The 17,625-nt window shown below is 40.0% G+C and overlaps 2 protein-coding genes across 3 annotated transcripts; both read right to left on the minus strand.

Annotated features, from left to right (window-relative positions):
- Window positions 1-577: 577 nt before the first annotated feature.
- On the minus strand, window positions 578-7,464 carry slc25a1a (solute carrier family 25 member 1a). The gene is made up of 9 exons (XM_034682907.1): window positions 7,041-7,464; window positions 6,144-6,251; window positions 5,949-6,048; window positions 3,355-3,493; window positions 3,181-3,265; window positions 2,992-3,096; window positions 2,782-2,897; window positions 2,633-2,706; window positions 578-2,547 (listed from the first exon to the last, which is right to left on the minus strand). The coding sequence occupies exons 1-9, from the start codon at window positions 7,288-7,290 to the stop codon at window positions 2,433-2,435; spliced, it is 1,092 nt and encodes a 363-aa protein (XP_034538798.1). The 5' UTR covers window positions 7,291-7,464; the 3' UTR covers window positions 578-2,432.
- A 3,462-nt stretch (window positions 7,465-10,926) lies between these two features.
- On the minus strand, window positions 10,927-17,034 carry LOC117812899 (F-box only protein 39-like). 2 transcript variants are annotated; one of them, XM_034683889.1, is made up of 6 exons: window positions 16,460-17,030; window positions 16,174-16,345; window positions 14,794-15,102; window positions 12,658-12,882; window positions 11,188-11,364; window positions 10,927-11,102 (listed from the first exon to the last, which is right to left on the minus strand). In XM_034683889.1, the coding sequence occupies exons 1-6, from the start codon at window positions 16,879-16,881 to the stop codon at window positions 10,980-10,982; spliced, it is 1,428 nt and encodes a 475-aa protein (XP_034539780.1). In that variant the 5' UTR covers window positions 16,882-17,030; the 3' UTR covers window positions 10,927-10,979. The 2 variants fall into 2 exon arrangements, with proteins under 2 accessions (XP_034539780.1, XP_034539781.1); XM_034683890.1 differs by lacking the exon at window positions 12,658-12,882 and having other exon boundaries at window positions 16,460-17,034.
- Window positions 17,035-17,625: the final 591 nt, after the last annotated feature.

Genomic DNA, 17,625 nt, shown 5'->3' on the forward strand with positions numbered 1-17,625 from the left:
AAAGTAATTTTATTATTAATAATAATAATAATAATAATAATAATAATAATAACTGATATTTATAAAGTGCCTTTCAAGAAACCCAAGGTCGCTTCACAGGGTCATGTAGGGGGTCTGGGGGGTAGGTGGGGATAACACTAACGGGGAAAGGCCTTGAGGAAAAGATGCGTTTTGACGGCTTTTTTAAAAGTATCCAGGGTTGGGGCGCTGCGGATGTCAGGAGGGAGAGAGTTCCACAGAGTGGGGGCTGCCACACTGAATGCTCTGTCCCCGAAGGTCCACAGCTTAATCCGGGGGATGGAGATGAGACCCAGGTCCGAAGACCTTAGGTTCCGGGATGGAGTGTGTTGGTGGAGGAGGTCAGCCAGGTATTAGGGGGGCGAGGGCATGCAGGGATTTGTAATTTAATTAAACTATTCCCTTAAACATGACTAATCAATTAGTGCATGTAAAATGTATATATTTGTGCCATAACGAGTAGCAATATTCCCCTCCTCCATATTCACACACGTGCCCTATCAAAGTATCCTTTAGAGCTCATCTGATGTTAGAACACATTTCCAGATTCACACTCATCTGATATATAAATCACAGGTTTATTGAAACGATGTTATGTCTACATGTTTCATCAGCAGTTTCCACATCAGGTCATGTAACTCCCAACAAAATGCTTCTGATAAACCAACAACTTTTCTCTAACACATAAAATCCTCCATCATCCTTCCATAATGTCCGTGATGACTTCAGATCAGATATGCTGTTTTGGGTACACATGATGTTGGCCTGTTTCTGAAAAGCAGCAAAGCATGAACACAGTCATAAAGTAAAAATGTGCTTCAGTTAATGAAAAAAACAAAAACAGTAGAGACATAAAGATTAAACAATACTCTGTAGCTCTTAAAAATGTAATAAAGACCTGCACCTATCAGGGATGTTACATTGGATATTCTGCAGTAGTTTGGCAACAAGGAGTTAAAGGCTTCTGTGCAAGGCTGTATGGTGCAACTAGGTCTATCAAAACCAAGCCTTGCCCTAGTCCTATCATTTATTTTATCACGCCTCTGAAACATCGACTGTCCATTTAATATCCCTCAACACATGTAAACACTACATTTGACAAGAACAAGTGCAATCAATGACAGCTAAATAACATGTTCATCTGTTAGCATACAAAAAGCATAGGAAAGCTTGAGGTAAAAAAAAAATAAAGTGACATAATGTCGGATTAAAGGAGAGTGTTGGATGATTGATTAAAGGGGCAGGAGAAAATGAGTCTGACGAGTTAAAATGTTTTCTGTAGAGGTGAAATAACTCAAATATTTCCGTCTGTAAGAGTCTTAAACACTCAAATGTTCCCGAGTAAAGCCTTCACATACAGCTGTACAATCTCAACTGTATTTCTAGTTGCATGGTGTTATTCCCCCCCCCCCATGGCAACAATCAGCTCACTAATTCCTCTTAATAAACTCACTCATCCCCTAATTGTAAGACTGTATGTGAAGATTGTGCTACATATAATTTGGTTTCCTAAAATATGTGCGTAACTCAGCATCGTAACTACTTCTATCATGGTTAAATAACTAGCAGCAGAGAAACAGACCCCAGACCAGTTTGTGTAGCCTCAAAAAGCCTCTGTCAGCGTGCAACAGGACAGCTGCGACATCAAGATACATAGCACAAAACGCAGCCTGGCTCTGTCGTCAACAGAAATGCAAAAATGCACAACGCAAGCTATCCAAAGCCCATTAGCACGACACAGCGAGGGAAACACTGTTTATGGTTTTAGTTTGACGAGGCCACAAACACAGTCAAGTAAGCTTTAATTACAACAGCCTGTTTACATCGTCTGTTCTATGCTCTGTATCGTGTGCGAGTCATGGCAAGTTCTCAGTGACTCAAGACACATGTATGGTTTGGCTCTAAGTGTTCACTCTACAACAGGTATAGCAACAACAGTCATAAAAAGCTAAAACACCAGATATACATAATGTCCCTTTTTAACCTGCTAAGTTCACTTTCTTCGCCTCTCTTCCTAAAGTTCTAAACTTTGGTTATTAAAATGCGTGCTCCTCTCTAAGTTCACTAAATTTTGTGGTTAAAAGACCGAAAACAGTCTCCAAATTTGGTCAGACACTCAGGATAACGCATTTCCCTGCTTCTTTTTCCTTTTTCTGTTTCCCTACATAGAGTGATTCCTCTTGATTCCAAAGCCTCGTCTAAAAACTGTCGTCAGAGCGTATCTCCTTTTTTGCTGTCTCTGTGTTGCGGGCAGGTCCTTTAAATCACGGATTTTCATATTCAAACTGGTAAAGATGAAGCGTCATCTGCTCAGGGCGATGCAGAGAACCAGTGCGAAGTAGGATAGAGGTGTTGAGTTGTGCGTAGCATGAGGCACTGGTCTGTGCTTCTCTCTGTCCCCCTGTCTCCCTCCTTTACTGCGTCTTCCAAACGTTGTTGAGAAGTTTCACCACCTCCTCATAGATGACGAAGACTATGGCCACATCCAAGCACACCCGGCCCAGTCTGGGAACAGTTCCTTTGTAAAACCTGCAGGACAAAGAAGAAGCCATTATGTTAAATGGTTGAGTGAAAACCAGCACAACAGCACCCAGAATGCATCAAGGTTACTCACGCCTGCGGTCCTTCCTGCTTTAAGATCTGGAAGGCACAGTCCACTGTGTTTTTGTAACGATGCGCCTCCAAACCCTACAAAAGAAAATAGTCTTTAGAACTAGGCTGACGTGAGGTGAGTCATCAAAAACATCAGGTTGTGTTTCATACCTGCATCCGCGTCTTCACCACATCCAGAGGCGTGTTTCCAAAGACACTAGCAGCTCCCGCTGTCGCTCCAAACATAGCTGTGACGATCGGGTGCATTTCTTTTCTAGGGTCATCACCTAAGAGGTCACATTGAAAGGTTGGAAAATAGTAAACATGATTCTAATGTTCATGTATGACTGGATTGTGTTTTGAAATGAGTACACTTCTCACCTTTGTACCAATTACGAAGCAGATTCATCACATAGAACCGGATGGCCTGATTGGTTCCTTGTTTCAGTACCGTTGCTGTCAGACCCTGATACGTCCCTCTTACTCCTAAAAAGTTAAAAAAGAGTTCAATATGGAGCACAGATTAAATTAGAGCTGCCTCCACCATGTTGGTCCTTCATGCTCTCTTACCCTGTTCTCTAATAATCTCACTAACTCCATGGAAGAATCCTCTATAACGAGGTCTGAGGGAACACTGGTCGTGGATCATCTTCACCTAAAGGATGAAGAAGGAGCCATTTCTTTAGTCTGCTGTTCATTCAGATCACAGAGACAGTACAATAAAGTATAATATCATCTACAGACCTTTAGTGTTTCCATTGGGCACACAACTACAATTGCCTCTGCTATACCAGCCACTAAACCACAGAGGAGGCTCCGCGTGTTGTCTAGTCGACCCGTTGCATCTCGCATCGGGTTGCTGAGCATTTCAAATGTGCCGAATCTAGAAGAGATAGGAAGAAGGAAGAAAAACAAGTGTCAGCAATGGGGACACATTGGTTAGATGGATTCCTTTCTCATAGTTTCTTCATTTACCAAATTAGATTTTTCTGTCTCAAAGCAACAGACTCAACGGCGGTACCATCAAGACTACACTAACTTTGATTCACAAATAGTTTGTTGTAGTAATAGATTGATTAATTGGTTCCAAAATTGAGAAATTGGTTACAATAACTGGTTAATTAACATGATTGATGATGGACATGATGGCCAGTTATCGTTTTGGCATTTAAGTCGGCTTGATTGATTCATAACGTCAACTCATGCAGAGTAACGTGAGAGGAAGTAGTCCCCCTTAAAATATATCCGGTACCTGCCAAATGGTGGCAGGCTTTAGTAGCCTGTACACAATGAATTTGCTTTAGTCTAACTTCTGTAGTTAAAAAGAAAAGGCTGCAAAGCATCCTTTATTTTAATTCAGCTATCAGAACGTGTTTGCTGTGTTTAATTAGTTATTTATTTACCTCTGATTTAAATGGAACTACTCAGTTTTAAGAAGACAGATTGTACTAGAATGTAAGCTTCTCTCAGGGAATTGAATTAAATTTTGTCTTTATATATCAGTATTTTGGTGTTTTCCTTGTACATAATTTCATTTCCAGCACAAATGGTGACATAAACATTCACCAGAATGCAGGGAATTAAGTGTGGGATGTTCCCCCCTCTTGTTACCCCTGCCTCGATATGTTTAAATGAACCCCAAACTTTGAGTATCAGGGGTTTGAAAGGAGGTGCTCTTTCAATTATCTTCACCCCTGCCTCTCAGGACACCACTGTCCATTCTTATGTTAAATCCTATAAATGTGATTAAGTGCAAATACATTTGATTAAAGGTCCATGTCATAAAAATGTCATCCCAGCCAGACACATTTAAAGGTGACATATCACGCTCTTTTTCATCAAAATATATTGGTCTAAGAGGTCCCCAAAACATGTCTTTAAAGTTTATGCTCAAAAAAACACTTTGAAGATTTTGACATGCCTGAAGAACCCTCTTCTTCAGCCCTGCTCAGAACGGTCGGTTTTCTCTCTGACCACGCCCCCTCAGGAAGAGGATGTGCCCTCGGCTCTCCAGCACGTTGATCTAATGTTTACATGTTGGCTGAATATACACGGCTGCTCACAGACCCGCGTTACTTCAACCCTCTGAATTTGATCCAGAATCTGATCCTGACGGAGAGGCGCCTGCAGCAGGACCTTTCTGAAGGATTGGTCACAGATTTAGTGTTTCTTGTTGTTTTATTTGTCAGTATGTCGACGTGTGTCTTGGTACACGGCTACGAACATGTAGCTATGTGGCAATGCTAACTAGCGCTAGCACTTTTCCATGATAAATAAAAATCATCCACTAGATCTTCAAATCTGCAGGCCTGGGGAGTAAAACCGACCTCTGCCAGAAAGGCAGCAGGACCTTTCTGAAGGATTGGTCACAGATTTAGTGTTTCTTGTTGTTTTATTTGTCAGTATGTCGACGTGTGGCTTGGTAAACAGCTACAGCTACAAACATGTAGCTATGTGGCTATGCTAACTAGCGCTAGCACTTTTCCATGATAAATAAAAATCATCCACTAGATCTTCAAATCTGCAGACGTGGGGAGTAAAACCGACCTTTGTGTTTATTAAGACAGCCTACAACTAGCATGCCTCCTTGCTAAGCTCTTTGTTAGCACACATTTGTGCAGGGAATGAAAAACGGAGGAGGAGTTGAGTTGTATTTTATACAGTCTATGGGCTGAACAAGCTCCGAGCTCTGACTCCGTGACAGACCGGATATTGTTGTGACGTAACAAAAACACGAAAGTCTGAAACGGCTCGTTTCACACACATTTACAGAAAGGTGGAGAATTCAGAACAGGGGCTGAATGGATTTTTTTCATTTTCGGGGGGTTTGTAGACATGCCAGGGAAACATATTTCAGGTAGAGAACCATTAAAAAGTCCATTTTGCATGATATGTCACCTTTAAAGTTGGTAACCCTGTCTTACTTGTCAAAAAATGTGAGTTAATTGAAAAAGCTTTAGCTTAAGCCGACAGTTGATTGAACAAAGTAAGCCCTTTAATAATATTACCTAGAGGTCTTGTAAAACTGAATTCACATTTTAAATATATTTTAAGACTAAGCAGTAAGTTATTACATTAAAAAATGAACCTGTACGTTATTTAAAAAATGTAAATAACTATTTAAAACTCCCAAAGTGTGAATGCTTTTTCACTCGGGTACGAGAAAAAATGCTGATTCACTGCTTTGAAGTTTATAACCCTGACCATCTGTGCTGCTGTGAACAGAAGGATGCATGGGACAAATGCTCTCATCTGTTGCAGCTTCATGCTGGTTCAGTCTATTTGTAGGCTACATGTTTAATTGTATTAGCTGCTGTATATTCTTGAAGCTTCATCACCTCACTGCAGACTTGGGTATCGATCCATATAGCAGGGAGCTGAGGCCTCGGTACAACCCTCTGAGCCCGTGATCCTGCACAGTCAACTTCACACAGTCACCTGCACACACACACACAGAGCATCAGGGGTGAGTAACGCAGGATAAGACTTGGCACACAAACCTCCACTCATTCATACATGTCCCAGTAACCTACCGATTCCTCTGTACCGCGGTGGGTTGGCTCTCTCGTCCAGCTGCAGCTGGGTTTTGACGTATTCTGTTGGGAATGTGATGCAGATCTCTATTCCTCCAGCAATGCCACCTGAAAAAGATCAGAAACAGAGCAGTCAGAATGTGTTGACTCATTGTGCAGATCTCTTCTTGAATGTTCTGAGAGGAAGAGTCCTTGTGCTCTAACAGAACAAAAGATAAGATGGATAAAGAACAGGGGGGGTGTTAGATCGATACTTTGTGTTTTAATGTAATGCTAATGTGAGGTGATTACACAGCAGTGTCTGTATTGAGCTGGGATTTACAGCTGAGGGCCACTGAATACATCCCTGACTCTCTCCAGTGTTGAGCATATATGTTGCTGCATCTCCAAAGATAAGATAAGATAAGATGTACTTTATTTGTCCCCCATTGGGGAAAATTCTTTTGTTACAGCAGCTTACAATATGGGACAGGGGAATACAACAATGTACTAACATAGTTTAAAAATATATTAACAATAATAATAGCAATGACAAAGGTAAAGTAGAATATAATACAATAAAAATAAAATAGTATATAATACAATAAAATAAAATAGAATAAAATAAAATAAAGTAGAATTAAATAAAATATGGCAACTATCACAGATGTATACACACTATGTACACATCCTTTTATTCTAGACATCTAGATTAATTTAAATGAATGCAAAGCAAGTAATAACACAGCAATAATGAAAAAAGCAACATGCAACTACATCATGCACTGCTGTAGCATCACTGCTGGCTCAGTGACCCAGTTCTGCATGGATAGCCTTAATGGGCGACAGATTGAGATTAGGCAGTGCAGTGCAAAAAAGCAAATACTAGACTACGTTTGCTGAGTGAAATAAATCCACCTGCAAGGATAGCCTTCCCAGGATGCGTTAGTTTCCTCCCTCCGATTGCAGCCGCCGCCAGGTTTCTCCTCGCCGCGTACGACCGCTGGTGAGCCGGCAGAGAGCCCATCCCCGAGGCGGCAGCAGCCGCAGCCAGACACCGGGATGAAGGGGGCGGCTGATGGGGCGCAGAGCTCGGCGATCCTCTCCTCACACAGGAGCTCTCACACGGCCCCTCACACACCGAAAACGGCTTCAGCAGTGAGGACATTTTTTGCTTGTGGTCGGAATCTGTCGGTGATGTGTTGATGATCTCAGCCAGACAATGTCACACACACATCAACAACACATAGAGAGGAGGGCCAGTGTGCTGCTGGCAGAGGGACTCGACCATCAATATTCAAATAGCGGTCAGGTGATGGAGCAGGCGATTGGCTGCTGCGCTGCCTAATGCTATTACTCACATCACGTGTTCAGGCATGGCTGCTGGAGACCAATAGCATGGAGGAGGATGGTTTGTGTATGTGCAAAGGCTAATTTCAGGGCACTGTCAGCCTGTATGATAATCCACAACAGTGACCACCCATTTTAAGCAGTGCGTTTAGAAAGGCAAGGCAAATTTATTTAAAAAGCGCATTTCAGCAACAAGGCAATTCAAAGTGCTTTACATAAAATGATCAATACAGTTAAAAATCAGTTGAACATTAAAAAACATTGAAATGAAATTTAAAATAGTCATTAAAAATCGTAAAAACATATTAGATTGTCAAGAATAAAAAGTTACAGTTCAAAAAATAAAAATATAACTAATTATTCCATTTAATTAAAAGCAGTGGGAAACAGAAAAGTCTTCAGCTTTGATTTAAAGGTGACATATCATGCAAAATCGACTTCTTAATGGTTCTCTACCTGAAATATGTTTCGCTGGCATGTCTACAAACCCCCCGGAAATGAAAAAAATCCATTCTGCCCCTGTTCTGATTTCTCCACCTTTCTGTAAATGTGTGCTGAAACGAGCCGTTTCATTTTTCAGTGTTTTTCATACGTCACAACGCCATCTGGTCTGTAACGGAAGTCAGAGCTCGGAGCTTGTTCAGCCCATAGACTGTATAAAATACAACTCAACCCCTCCTCTGTTTTTCATTCCCTGCACACATGTGTGTTAACAAGGAGCTTAGGAGAGAGGCATAGTTGTAGGCTGTCTTAATAAACACAAAGGTCGGTTTTACTCCCCACGTCTGCAGATTTGAAGATCTAGTGGATGATTTTTATTTATCATGGAAAAGTGCTAGCGTAGTTAGGATAGCCACATAGCTACATGTTCGTTAGCTGTGTACCAAGACACACGTGGACATACTGACAAATAAAACAACAAGAAACACAAAATCTGTGACCAATCCTTCAGAAAGGTCCTGCTGCAGGTGCCTCTCCGTCAGGATCAGATTCTGGATCAACCGCTATAAACTTTAAAGACATGTTTTGGGGACCTCTTAGACCAATATATTTTGATGAAAAAGAGCATAATATGTCACCTTTAAAGGAGCTGAGAGTTGCAGCGGACCTGCAGTTCTCTGGTAATTTGTTCCAGATATTTGATGCATAAAAACTGAAGGATGCCTCGCCGCGTTTAGTCCTAACTCTTGGGACAATAAGCAGACCTGTCCCAGATGACCTCAGAGGTCAAAAATAAAATAAAATAAAATAAAATAAAAATAGATAAATAAAGATAAAAATACAATTCAGATATATACAATGTTACAAATGGAATTTAGATTAAATAGCAGTAATTACAGGCAGTATTAAAAATGACTGCCAGGTTGACACGGTGTGATTATAGTTGGTAATGACAGATTAAGCAATAAATAAAAATGATATGGGTATGTCATATGACCGTGAGTTGTAGTAAACAATAATAATGTAATATATCATAATATATATAATATAGCAAGATAATTATATAATACAGTATATTATGCATTAATCTGCCAGCAGCAGTCAAGAAAGTCAGTTCGGGATGAGATGATGGAGTGTGACAGACAGAGCAGGGATGGTATGGATCTGTTCATGGGGGGGCGGGGGGGTCAGTGGTCAGCGTGGTGCAGTCTGTGGCCTCCGTTACTGTTTAACAGTCTGATGGAGGTGGGCACAAAGGAGCGCCTGAAGTGTTCAGTCTTGCACCATGGTGGGATGATGCACTGACTGAACGAGCTCCCCATCAGCCACAGCTCATCATGGAGAGGATGAGAGGGGTTGTCCAGGATGGCTTGCAGTTTGTCCATCAACCTCTTCTCAGCCACTGACTCCAGACTGTCCAGTTCTAGGCCAACCACAGAGCGGGCCTTCCTTACCAGCTTGTTGAGCTTGCTGGCCTCACACGTCTTGATGCCTCCACCCAAGCATGCCACAGCAAAGAAGAGAGCACTGGCCACCACAGACTGGTAGAAGGTCTTCAGAAGCCAGCTGTCAGACACTGAAGGACCTGAGTCTCCTCAGGAAGAACAGTCTGCTCTGTCCTTTCCTGTAGATGGCAGCATCTATAGATAAATACAAATGTTACAAATGGATTAAATAGTAGTAATTACAGGCAGTATTAAAAATGTTTCAGTAGTGACAGGTTGACATGGTGTGATTATGGTTGGTAATGACAGATTAATATGATAAATAAATATGGATATATAATATGACCGTTAGTGGTAGTAAACAATAATAATGTAATATAACATAATATAACATAGCAAGATAATTATATAATATAATGTCATCAGCAGTCAGAGAGTCAGTATGGGAGGAGATGATGGAGTGTGACAGATAATGCAGGGATGGTATGGATCTGTTCATGGGGGGGCGGGGGGTCAGTGGTCAGCATGGTGCAGTCTGTGGCCTCCGTTACTGTTTAATGTTTAATGTGCTAATGAATATTGTGAGACAAATACCTGGCTTCCATATTGTTTATTTTATTTATTAATTTTTTTTGTATGTTGTGATGTTGATAAATTACATGAACCCCTCCTCTGTGCATGCTGCCCAGGTTTTTATGCTGTATTTAGCTGGTTTGGAAGGCATATATTAGCTAAGATGGAAGGAACCTCTGAATACCATTAGCCTATCATCCACTGTGACATTAGAAATGTGAAATAATACTTTTAACTATTCTATTTTTATTTTTGAACTTTAAAATGGGTCAATTTGACCTTCAACATAACAGGAGGGTTTATTTTACTATCACACAACTATGTAGCGCACTGAATTTAATTTCTTATTATGTGCTCATGAATATTGTGAGACAAATACCTGATTTTGATTTTTTTAAGTATTACTTGCCTCCATAAATAACTTTCTAACAGTTGTATTAATGATTTCACTTATTATCCAATAGATAGATAGATAGATAGATAGATAGATAGATAGATAGATAGATAGATAGATAGATAGATAGATAGATAGATAGATAGATAGATAGATAGGTAGATAGAAGTTTATTTATACATATATGCTTATTGCAAACATGTAGACAAAGAGAGTTGTTATAAAAGATATATTTACAATGGGAAGAAGCAATAAGTAGCTGTCTGTTGGACCTGGGCAGTGTGTCATGTGCCACTCTATCAAGCGTTTGCTATATCACTGTTGCCCCTTAATCCTTGTCGCCTTAAATAGTTCTCTTGCCATGCCAGAGCAAACACAGCCACACACACACACACACACACACGCACGCACACACACACACACACACACACACACACAGCCTCCCCAGATCACCCTTTACAATGAAACTAGGTCAGTGTTCCTGCCCACAGCCCCTCACCCCTTCTGAGAACAACACAGGAAAACACACAGTCAGTGTCTGTGCCAAACTAAAAGAACCTGTCATTCAGGGGTTAATTGATTTGCAAAAAGAGACTAAATGTAATGCTTAATTTTTTTTTTATTTTGTGGATGCTAAAGCACCTTTGCATGTAATCATACAAAGGGGCAGATCATGACATATAAGTCCAGTTCAGGATGGAGCTGCAGGTAGGAAGATGTTATTTGCTCCAGCTGTGCTTTCTGCTCCTCATATTCATCCGAGGAGTAGATTCCCAACTGGAAGACATTAACCAACATAAGCATTATATCAAAGTATCACATTGTAAACTCAGTATAGTTTCAGGTTGTCTTTTGTTCTCACTCTGATCTTGTTAAGTAAGCTCCTTTTTGTCAGTCTGATGTGCAGCAGCCTCTCCACAGTGCTAATGTCCAAGAAAGCCCAGACTCTCAGATCCTCCAGACACTCACACTGCTTGACCAGCTCCAGCAGCTCCTCATTCAAAGGTTCATTGCCGTTGCTCAGGTCGATGTTCAAACGCTATGGGCAGGAAAGATAAATGTTACCTACACAGTAAAAGAATGTAGTGATTGTATAAAAATGTATTTGCTTCATCATTAAAGGTCTCATGTAATGCTATTTTTTAGCAGTTTACAACATGTCCTAGTTGTCTTTCAAGGAAGATTTTGAATTCAGTGACTAAAAAACATAATAAATTCAGCCTCTGTGTAGACCCTGCTGCCTCTCAGTTTTTAAGATGATTATCTATGCAGGGCAGGGATGCTATGATAAAGAGGCGCCTCTCTGATTGGCTGTCTGAGAGTTGTCTGATCATGAAGGGAGGAGGAAGAGAGAGCAGCAGGATTTTGTCTGATTTTGTATGTGCAAAATATTAATGAAAGTTATTCATAGTGCTTTCCTAACATCTTGCTTTAGCATAGATTAAAACAGACTAACTGCCTTTAAGCACTTGCACTTATTAGATGTAAAACTACACATGCTTTAATCATGTTTTTATATAATTTTTTTATTATCACATTTCCGTCGATGAAATATTACATCTAAAACTGTAATACACACCATAAGTATAAATTGGGGCAACCAGTCAGTTTCAGGAAATAAACTGGATTCTTATTGTCAGATCTATCCTTATGAAATGATAGAAAAATATGAAGTTAAATGTATAATTCAGTGTAAAATCAACACAGCTGGGTTTGAAAAATGAAAGAACTTGCAGGGAAGAACAAAAAAGCTGAAGTCACTGTGCAAATTAAGACTTACATCACTGTTCCAATATCATACTTTGCTGAGTGTATAAAAATATGAGGAGTGAGAGTGGTTTTGCACGTGTGCCAATGCAAATCCCTCCTGTTATTACATCAGCAAGTACCCAATTTGAATCGCCTTGCGGAGGCTATGTTTTCCTAGTAGGTGTGCTACAGAAACAATGCAGTGGATGTTTTTGCTTCGAAGTATTGTACATAAGTATGGGCGAGAAAAAAATGTGGTTATCATTACATAGCACCTTTAAGCTGTAGCATATGGTCATAGATGTTAAAAAATAATCAAGAAAACAGACTATAAAAAAAATACTACACATATAATAATGCTAAGTAACTGTGCAAAGACCCACATTTTGGCTTCTTTATCTATCCACAAAAGCACCAGAAGCTTTGGGAAAAAAAACTCTCTCCACGGTTTGTAATTTTCTGTAATTCTATAAAAAAATATATGTATAGGTGCATTTGGTTTGGTTTAATCAGTTTATTTCAAAATAAATTAGTGGTTTACTGTCAAGTTAGCATTTTTGTGTTTTGTGCTGTTTCCTCTGACCTGCAGACTGCGTCTGTACTGAGGCAGCAGGTTATGGAGGATGGGCCTAACACTCCAGGGACTACCGGTGGGGTATAAAACTGTCATGTCGAATTCAGTCAGGGGAATCTCAGGCACCAGGATCCGTGCAAGCCAGTTAGTGTTGACGATATGGTTAACTGTAAGCATGACCTTTAGCTTAGGGCAGGTTGAGACCAAATTTGTCCATGAGCTGCCTGACACCAGCTTCAAAGAGAAGATAAAACAGAATGAAGTGATACACCAACCATAGTCTGAGAGAGCTGAATGTGTGTCCTGACACTTGGCTCCCTCTCAGCTGATATCTCAATTTTTTAAATGCACGATATTCACACGGCTGCCATTTGCCTTCGATGTCATGCTTGGAGCAGATATAATGGAAAGTGAACATTTGTATGGACATTGTGGGGTGCGAAAACATTTGATTAGCTACAGTCAGACTATAGTTAACTTATTTAACCGCTTTCTTTCATTTTGCTCAAAATAACAACTTTCTTATAACCTGTAAACCTATCACACCATATTGCCAGCATGCAGTCACTTCCTAGCTAACGGTAATATTAGCTAGCAAAGCCTGTACATCTTTCGTTGGCATTCATTCAATTCATAGCTAGCATAAGCTTTTCCATTAGCTTAAAATGTATGTATTTCTTATTGTGTCGTATAAAAAAATCAAACTAATGTTGGAATTGAGCCACTTCCTAGCCAGCATTATCATTTGCTGAAATTAATGGATGTCTTATTTTTTATTTATCTTGTTTGCTGCTGTAACTCCGTGAATTTCCCTGTTGTGGGATGAATAAAGGAGTATCTTATCTTGTCTTATCTTTAATGTATCTCATACTACCACTACACTTATGTTAGCATGTCACTTCCCTGATAATTATTGCTAGAAAGGGTTTTTCCTTTTGTCAGGCTACACAGGAAATTATGTTGGCGGACTCTGTGCTCTCTTTTAAATCATTGCTCAAAACGTCTTTTATTTGGAGAGCATTTCCTTATTTTATTTGATCAAGGTGTCTTGCACAGGGTCCTGCTTTTATTTTGTTTTTTATGATTTCATGTAATTTAATAGTTATGAAATGTGCACTAACTGTTTTATTACTTCCAGTTTTAATTCAGTAACTTCCTTGCTGACATGCCATTAGCCAAAAAAAAACAACTAGTCTTATCATAACTAGTCTTAACTAACCCTAACACTACTATTGATAATCTTAATGTACAGTTAATCCTTAGCATACTGTAATACTAGCAATGAAGTGCTGTTGTCTACTGTCAGACTATGTTATCTTTGTATTCAATCATTTCCTAGCAAGCATAACTGTTTGCTAGAAAATTAGTCTTTCTTATCATATAACACTAACAGTGATGGGGTGACCATATTTTCAAACCTTCAAATAGGGACACTTTTTTTTTTTTTACCACAAATCCACTTATATTAGTATTAGAAGCTAAGTGACAGCCAGGAAACAATATTGATTTACACATGTGCAAATAAATCAGTATCAGAACTTTGACTTGTGATGGATTATGGATGTTTTTCCATCAGTGAAAGCAGCAACAGTATTTGCAACAACATTAATTTCCACATATACAAACAAATCGGTGTTGCAAGCATGGTGCTTTGTTGTAGTATTTTGATTTGTATAAACAGGGACAGGAATTGTTCAAAATCGGAACATATTCGTGTTTCAAAGATATCTGTTGGGACTCAGGACACAGAGCTTGTAAACAAGATGGTCCTGGCCAAACCGGGATGTATGGTCACCCTAACCATTGCTAATCTTTGCATTTTTACTGTTAGACTACATGTTAGCATGAAACCACTTCCTAGCTAAGAGACATCGGCTAAAACTTGTGGCTTTCCGATGTTGTAAAACACTATCAAACGAAATTATACTGAAATTATAACAATTTGTCAGATTTTCTACATAGCAATTAAAAGTGGAAATTTTATAGTATGAAATTGTAACAGCATTTGAGTTTGCTGAAGAGGAACATGGCAGCTGATGGTCAATGATGTTATAAGCATTTTATGTTGGGGGATATTCCACTCTGCTAATGGCTGTTATATCTCACTTGACAACACTGGAGATCATCTTTTTTCTTCTTGCTTACCTGTCGATGGTACTCATAACAACTGCAGTGCAGTGCAAGTCTTTCCAATGGGTTCCCGTCTCTACTGGGGTGCCGCCTCTGTCCTTGGGGTCTGTGCTGGAGAGCTGTTAGCACCTCATCTGACAGATAGGAGTAACTTAGGCTCAGGTCGGTGAGGCCTTTTAGTTGGCTCAAGATGTAGGGCACCTGGGGGTTCGTGTTGACATGCACTGAGCTTGAGAAGAATCCTCTCAAGTCCAAAGATGAGATGAAGCCCCTGGGAGAGGAGCGCCTCTGCGAGTTTGTTAGAGCAGAAAGCAGATCCAGACCCTAATTTAAGAAGAAAATGATGAGTATTTTCACAACAAATTCTCAGTTCTCTGAATGTTGAAATGTGTTACAATACAAGGACACTTTATCATTGGGAATTGAAAAGCTGTAGAGCAAATATCCAAGCTTAGAACCAGTTGATAGATGGCTCTACCTCTACCACAGACAGATCAGGAATAGGAATCCATTTTTCTAATCTACTGATTTGATTTGATTTCATACGTCAAGAAACACATGCCAGTCCAACAAATCAAATGCAGATAAATAAAGATGCATGAAAAGGATCATGAAACATAAAACAAATAATAATAAGTGAACCACATCCAACCAAATTCAACAAATGAGACAACAAACAACACAATAGTCCCTAAACACTACATTAGTCCACATCAATTCCATGGCATGGAGTTTATTGCGCCATAAGGCACATCTGGATCCAAAAAGAGAATGTTAGATCAGGAGACATCGAGCATGAAATCAGTTCAGGCCCAAGCAGACATTGTGGCCGGGGGAAAGAGAGACAACAGGTAATCACATTCCAGGATACCAGCATCAGATTTACAAATACATACCTTCAATTCAAAACACAAAATGAGGAGAAAAGGGCAACAGAATTCTCTGGTTGACATGTAACATCAGTTAATCATAGTATGATAACTGCTTCTTTAAGTTCCTCATACTCCAAACTCTTGAAGTCATATTACTTTGCAGCTCACACACAGGAGAATCATTTGTTTTTAAACTCTTTAGCATACTATGCCCTTATAATCACTCTACTGTTATCACCTCATCAACAATGTATCTGCAGCAGACATGTTGCATCTTGATATTTCCTGTAGCCTTTACTTTCTTGCCGTAAGCTCTTCTTCAGAATTTCATACACTGTAAATAATGAATGATCTGGCAATGGCACTGTCAGTCATCAGCTAAGAGAACTACTGTTAAGAGTTGGTGCTGTTAGTAACATTGATTATGTTGCCAGCCCTTCATGGAGATCTAACTTATCTGTGTGATTATAACCAGCTCTATTGTGAAGCCCCTTGTGATATGTCTGCATTTATATTGACTTACATGAGCCAGGTGGTTTCTCATCCCATTAAGACTAACAGAGGTAATCCTTGCGTCCCCTCTCTGAAGGAAGTCAGTCACTCTTTTCACCAGAGAGTTTCTGAGACTTTTTTTCCAGGAGGTCCGGTCCAGATCCAGCCGTGTGATGGAAATGGAGCGGATTGGGGCCCTTACTCTGTGTGAAGGCAGAATAATGTTAAGTTTGGCTGTTTCAGATCAATGGGAAGACCAATTTAGATGCTGAATTTTTCAAATGAAGATTATGCCTTCAAAAAAGCTCCTTGTTTACCTTGTCAGCTCAGACAACAGCCCACTGATGGCTTGCTCCAGCCGATGGGCTACATAGGACTTGCGTGGAGGAACCACACACACCTCCATTGTCTCCAGGTAGCTTCCCAAACTGCTGGCATAGGCCATTGCAGAGTAGTACTCAGATTGCATGTATTTGCCCTGACGACCACTGAAGTTGAAGATGTGAAAGCGCCAGAGAGATGGAGAGCGCATGACATGGTGCCAGTGACGACAAGCCAGGTCTGCACTCCTACGATCTTGGTCCTCTAGAAACACAAAGACATTGTGTAGGCACAAATCCGGCAGTGACCCCCAACCACCTGCCGAGCTATTCCTCTGGTAGTCATCGCTCAGATCAGAGATGTCTGCATAATACTCCTCTTCACTGTAACTTTGCAGTGGGTTGAACTTTGTATCCATTTTTGTTGTATAATCTTCTTGTCGCAGACTTAATCTGAGGAGAGTTATAACAGTTGGATTTCAAGTGGGATTCAGGGAGATGACCTGAAGCAGCAGTCAGTCCAGCAGTCAGTTAGTGAATAAACACAGCAGAAGATCCAACCTCAGAGGGTTCTACTGAGGTCTGTTGTGACCTCACAGGATCTTTGTTCTCAGTTCGGTTCTATGCAGACCAAACACTTCATTCTGTCTGTCCATTTAAATCTAATGCATGTGGGCACCAATTCACTATCAAATATAAACAGTGCTGTTTCCTCACTCTTTGTAAAGAGTTTAATGCTGTAGGTACAAAATGCTTTATTTATCATAAAAACACAACGTTCCTCTTCCCTCCTCCCACAAGTCATCTCTGTAGCATCTGAAGTGCCCCATGAGGCCACAGCACCAGCAGCAGATGCAACAGAGATCAAAAGTTGCTCATTAACACTAGTTGATGTTTATAACCTACAGAAATAAAGGAGTAATACTTGTGGATTTCCAATATTGAAGGCAGCAGCAATTTTTTCCTCAACCTGCAATTTGTTTTTCTAAGAGCTTAATTGAAAAAGTGGTTATTTCTATGTTAGCTACTTATTTAGAAGCTTCTGTGTGGATGTTTTAATGGGTAATGAAACACTAAAACCAATACTGACACCTCTATATGACTTACTAAAGCATTAGACCACAACCAACAGGACTGATGGTATTATTGTCATTTTGAATTTC

This window comes from Notolabrus celidotus, chromosome 5 (assembly GCF_009762535.1).
Source record: "Notolabrus celidotus isolate fNotCel1 chromosome 5, fNotCel1.pri, whole genome shotgun sequence".
NCBI lineage: Eukaryota > Metazoa > Chordata > Actinopteri > Labriformes > Labridae > Notolabrus > Notolabrus celidotus.

What these genes read in the sequence shown, in the direction of transcription:
- slc25a1a (XM_034682907.1), bottom strand. Translation starts at nt 7,290, where the DNA reads ATGTCCTCACTGCTGAAGCCGTTTTCGGTGTGTGAGGGGCCGTGTGAG. An exon ending in ATACCCAAGTCTGCAGTGAG is followed by an intron (nt 3,494 to 5,948) that starts GTGATGAAGCTT and finishes TATCTCTTCTAG; the next exon opens with ATTCGGCACATTTGAAATGC. An exon ending in GCTTCGTAATTGGTACAAAG is followed by an intron (nt 2,898 to 2,991) that starts GTGAGAAGTGTA and finishes GTGACCTCTTAG; the next exon opens with GTGATGACCCTAGAAAAGAA.
- LOC117812899 (XM_034683889.1), bottom strand. Translation starts at nt 16,881, where the DNA reads ATGGATACAAAGTTCAACCCACTGCAAAGTTACAGTGAAGAGGAGTAT. An exon ending in TGAGAAACCACCTGGCTCAT is followed by an intron (nt 15,103 to 16,173) that starts GTAAGTCAATAT and finishes TTCTTAAATTAG; the next exon opens with GGTCTGGATCTGCTTTCTGC. An exon ending in GTTATGAGTACCATCGACAG is followed by an intron (nt 12,883 to 14,793) that starts GTAAGCAAGAAG and finishes TTCTCTTTGAAG; the next exon opens with CTGGTGTCAGGCAGCTCATG.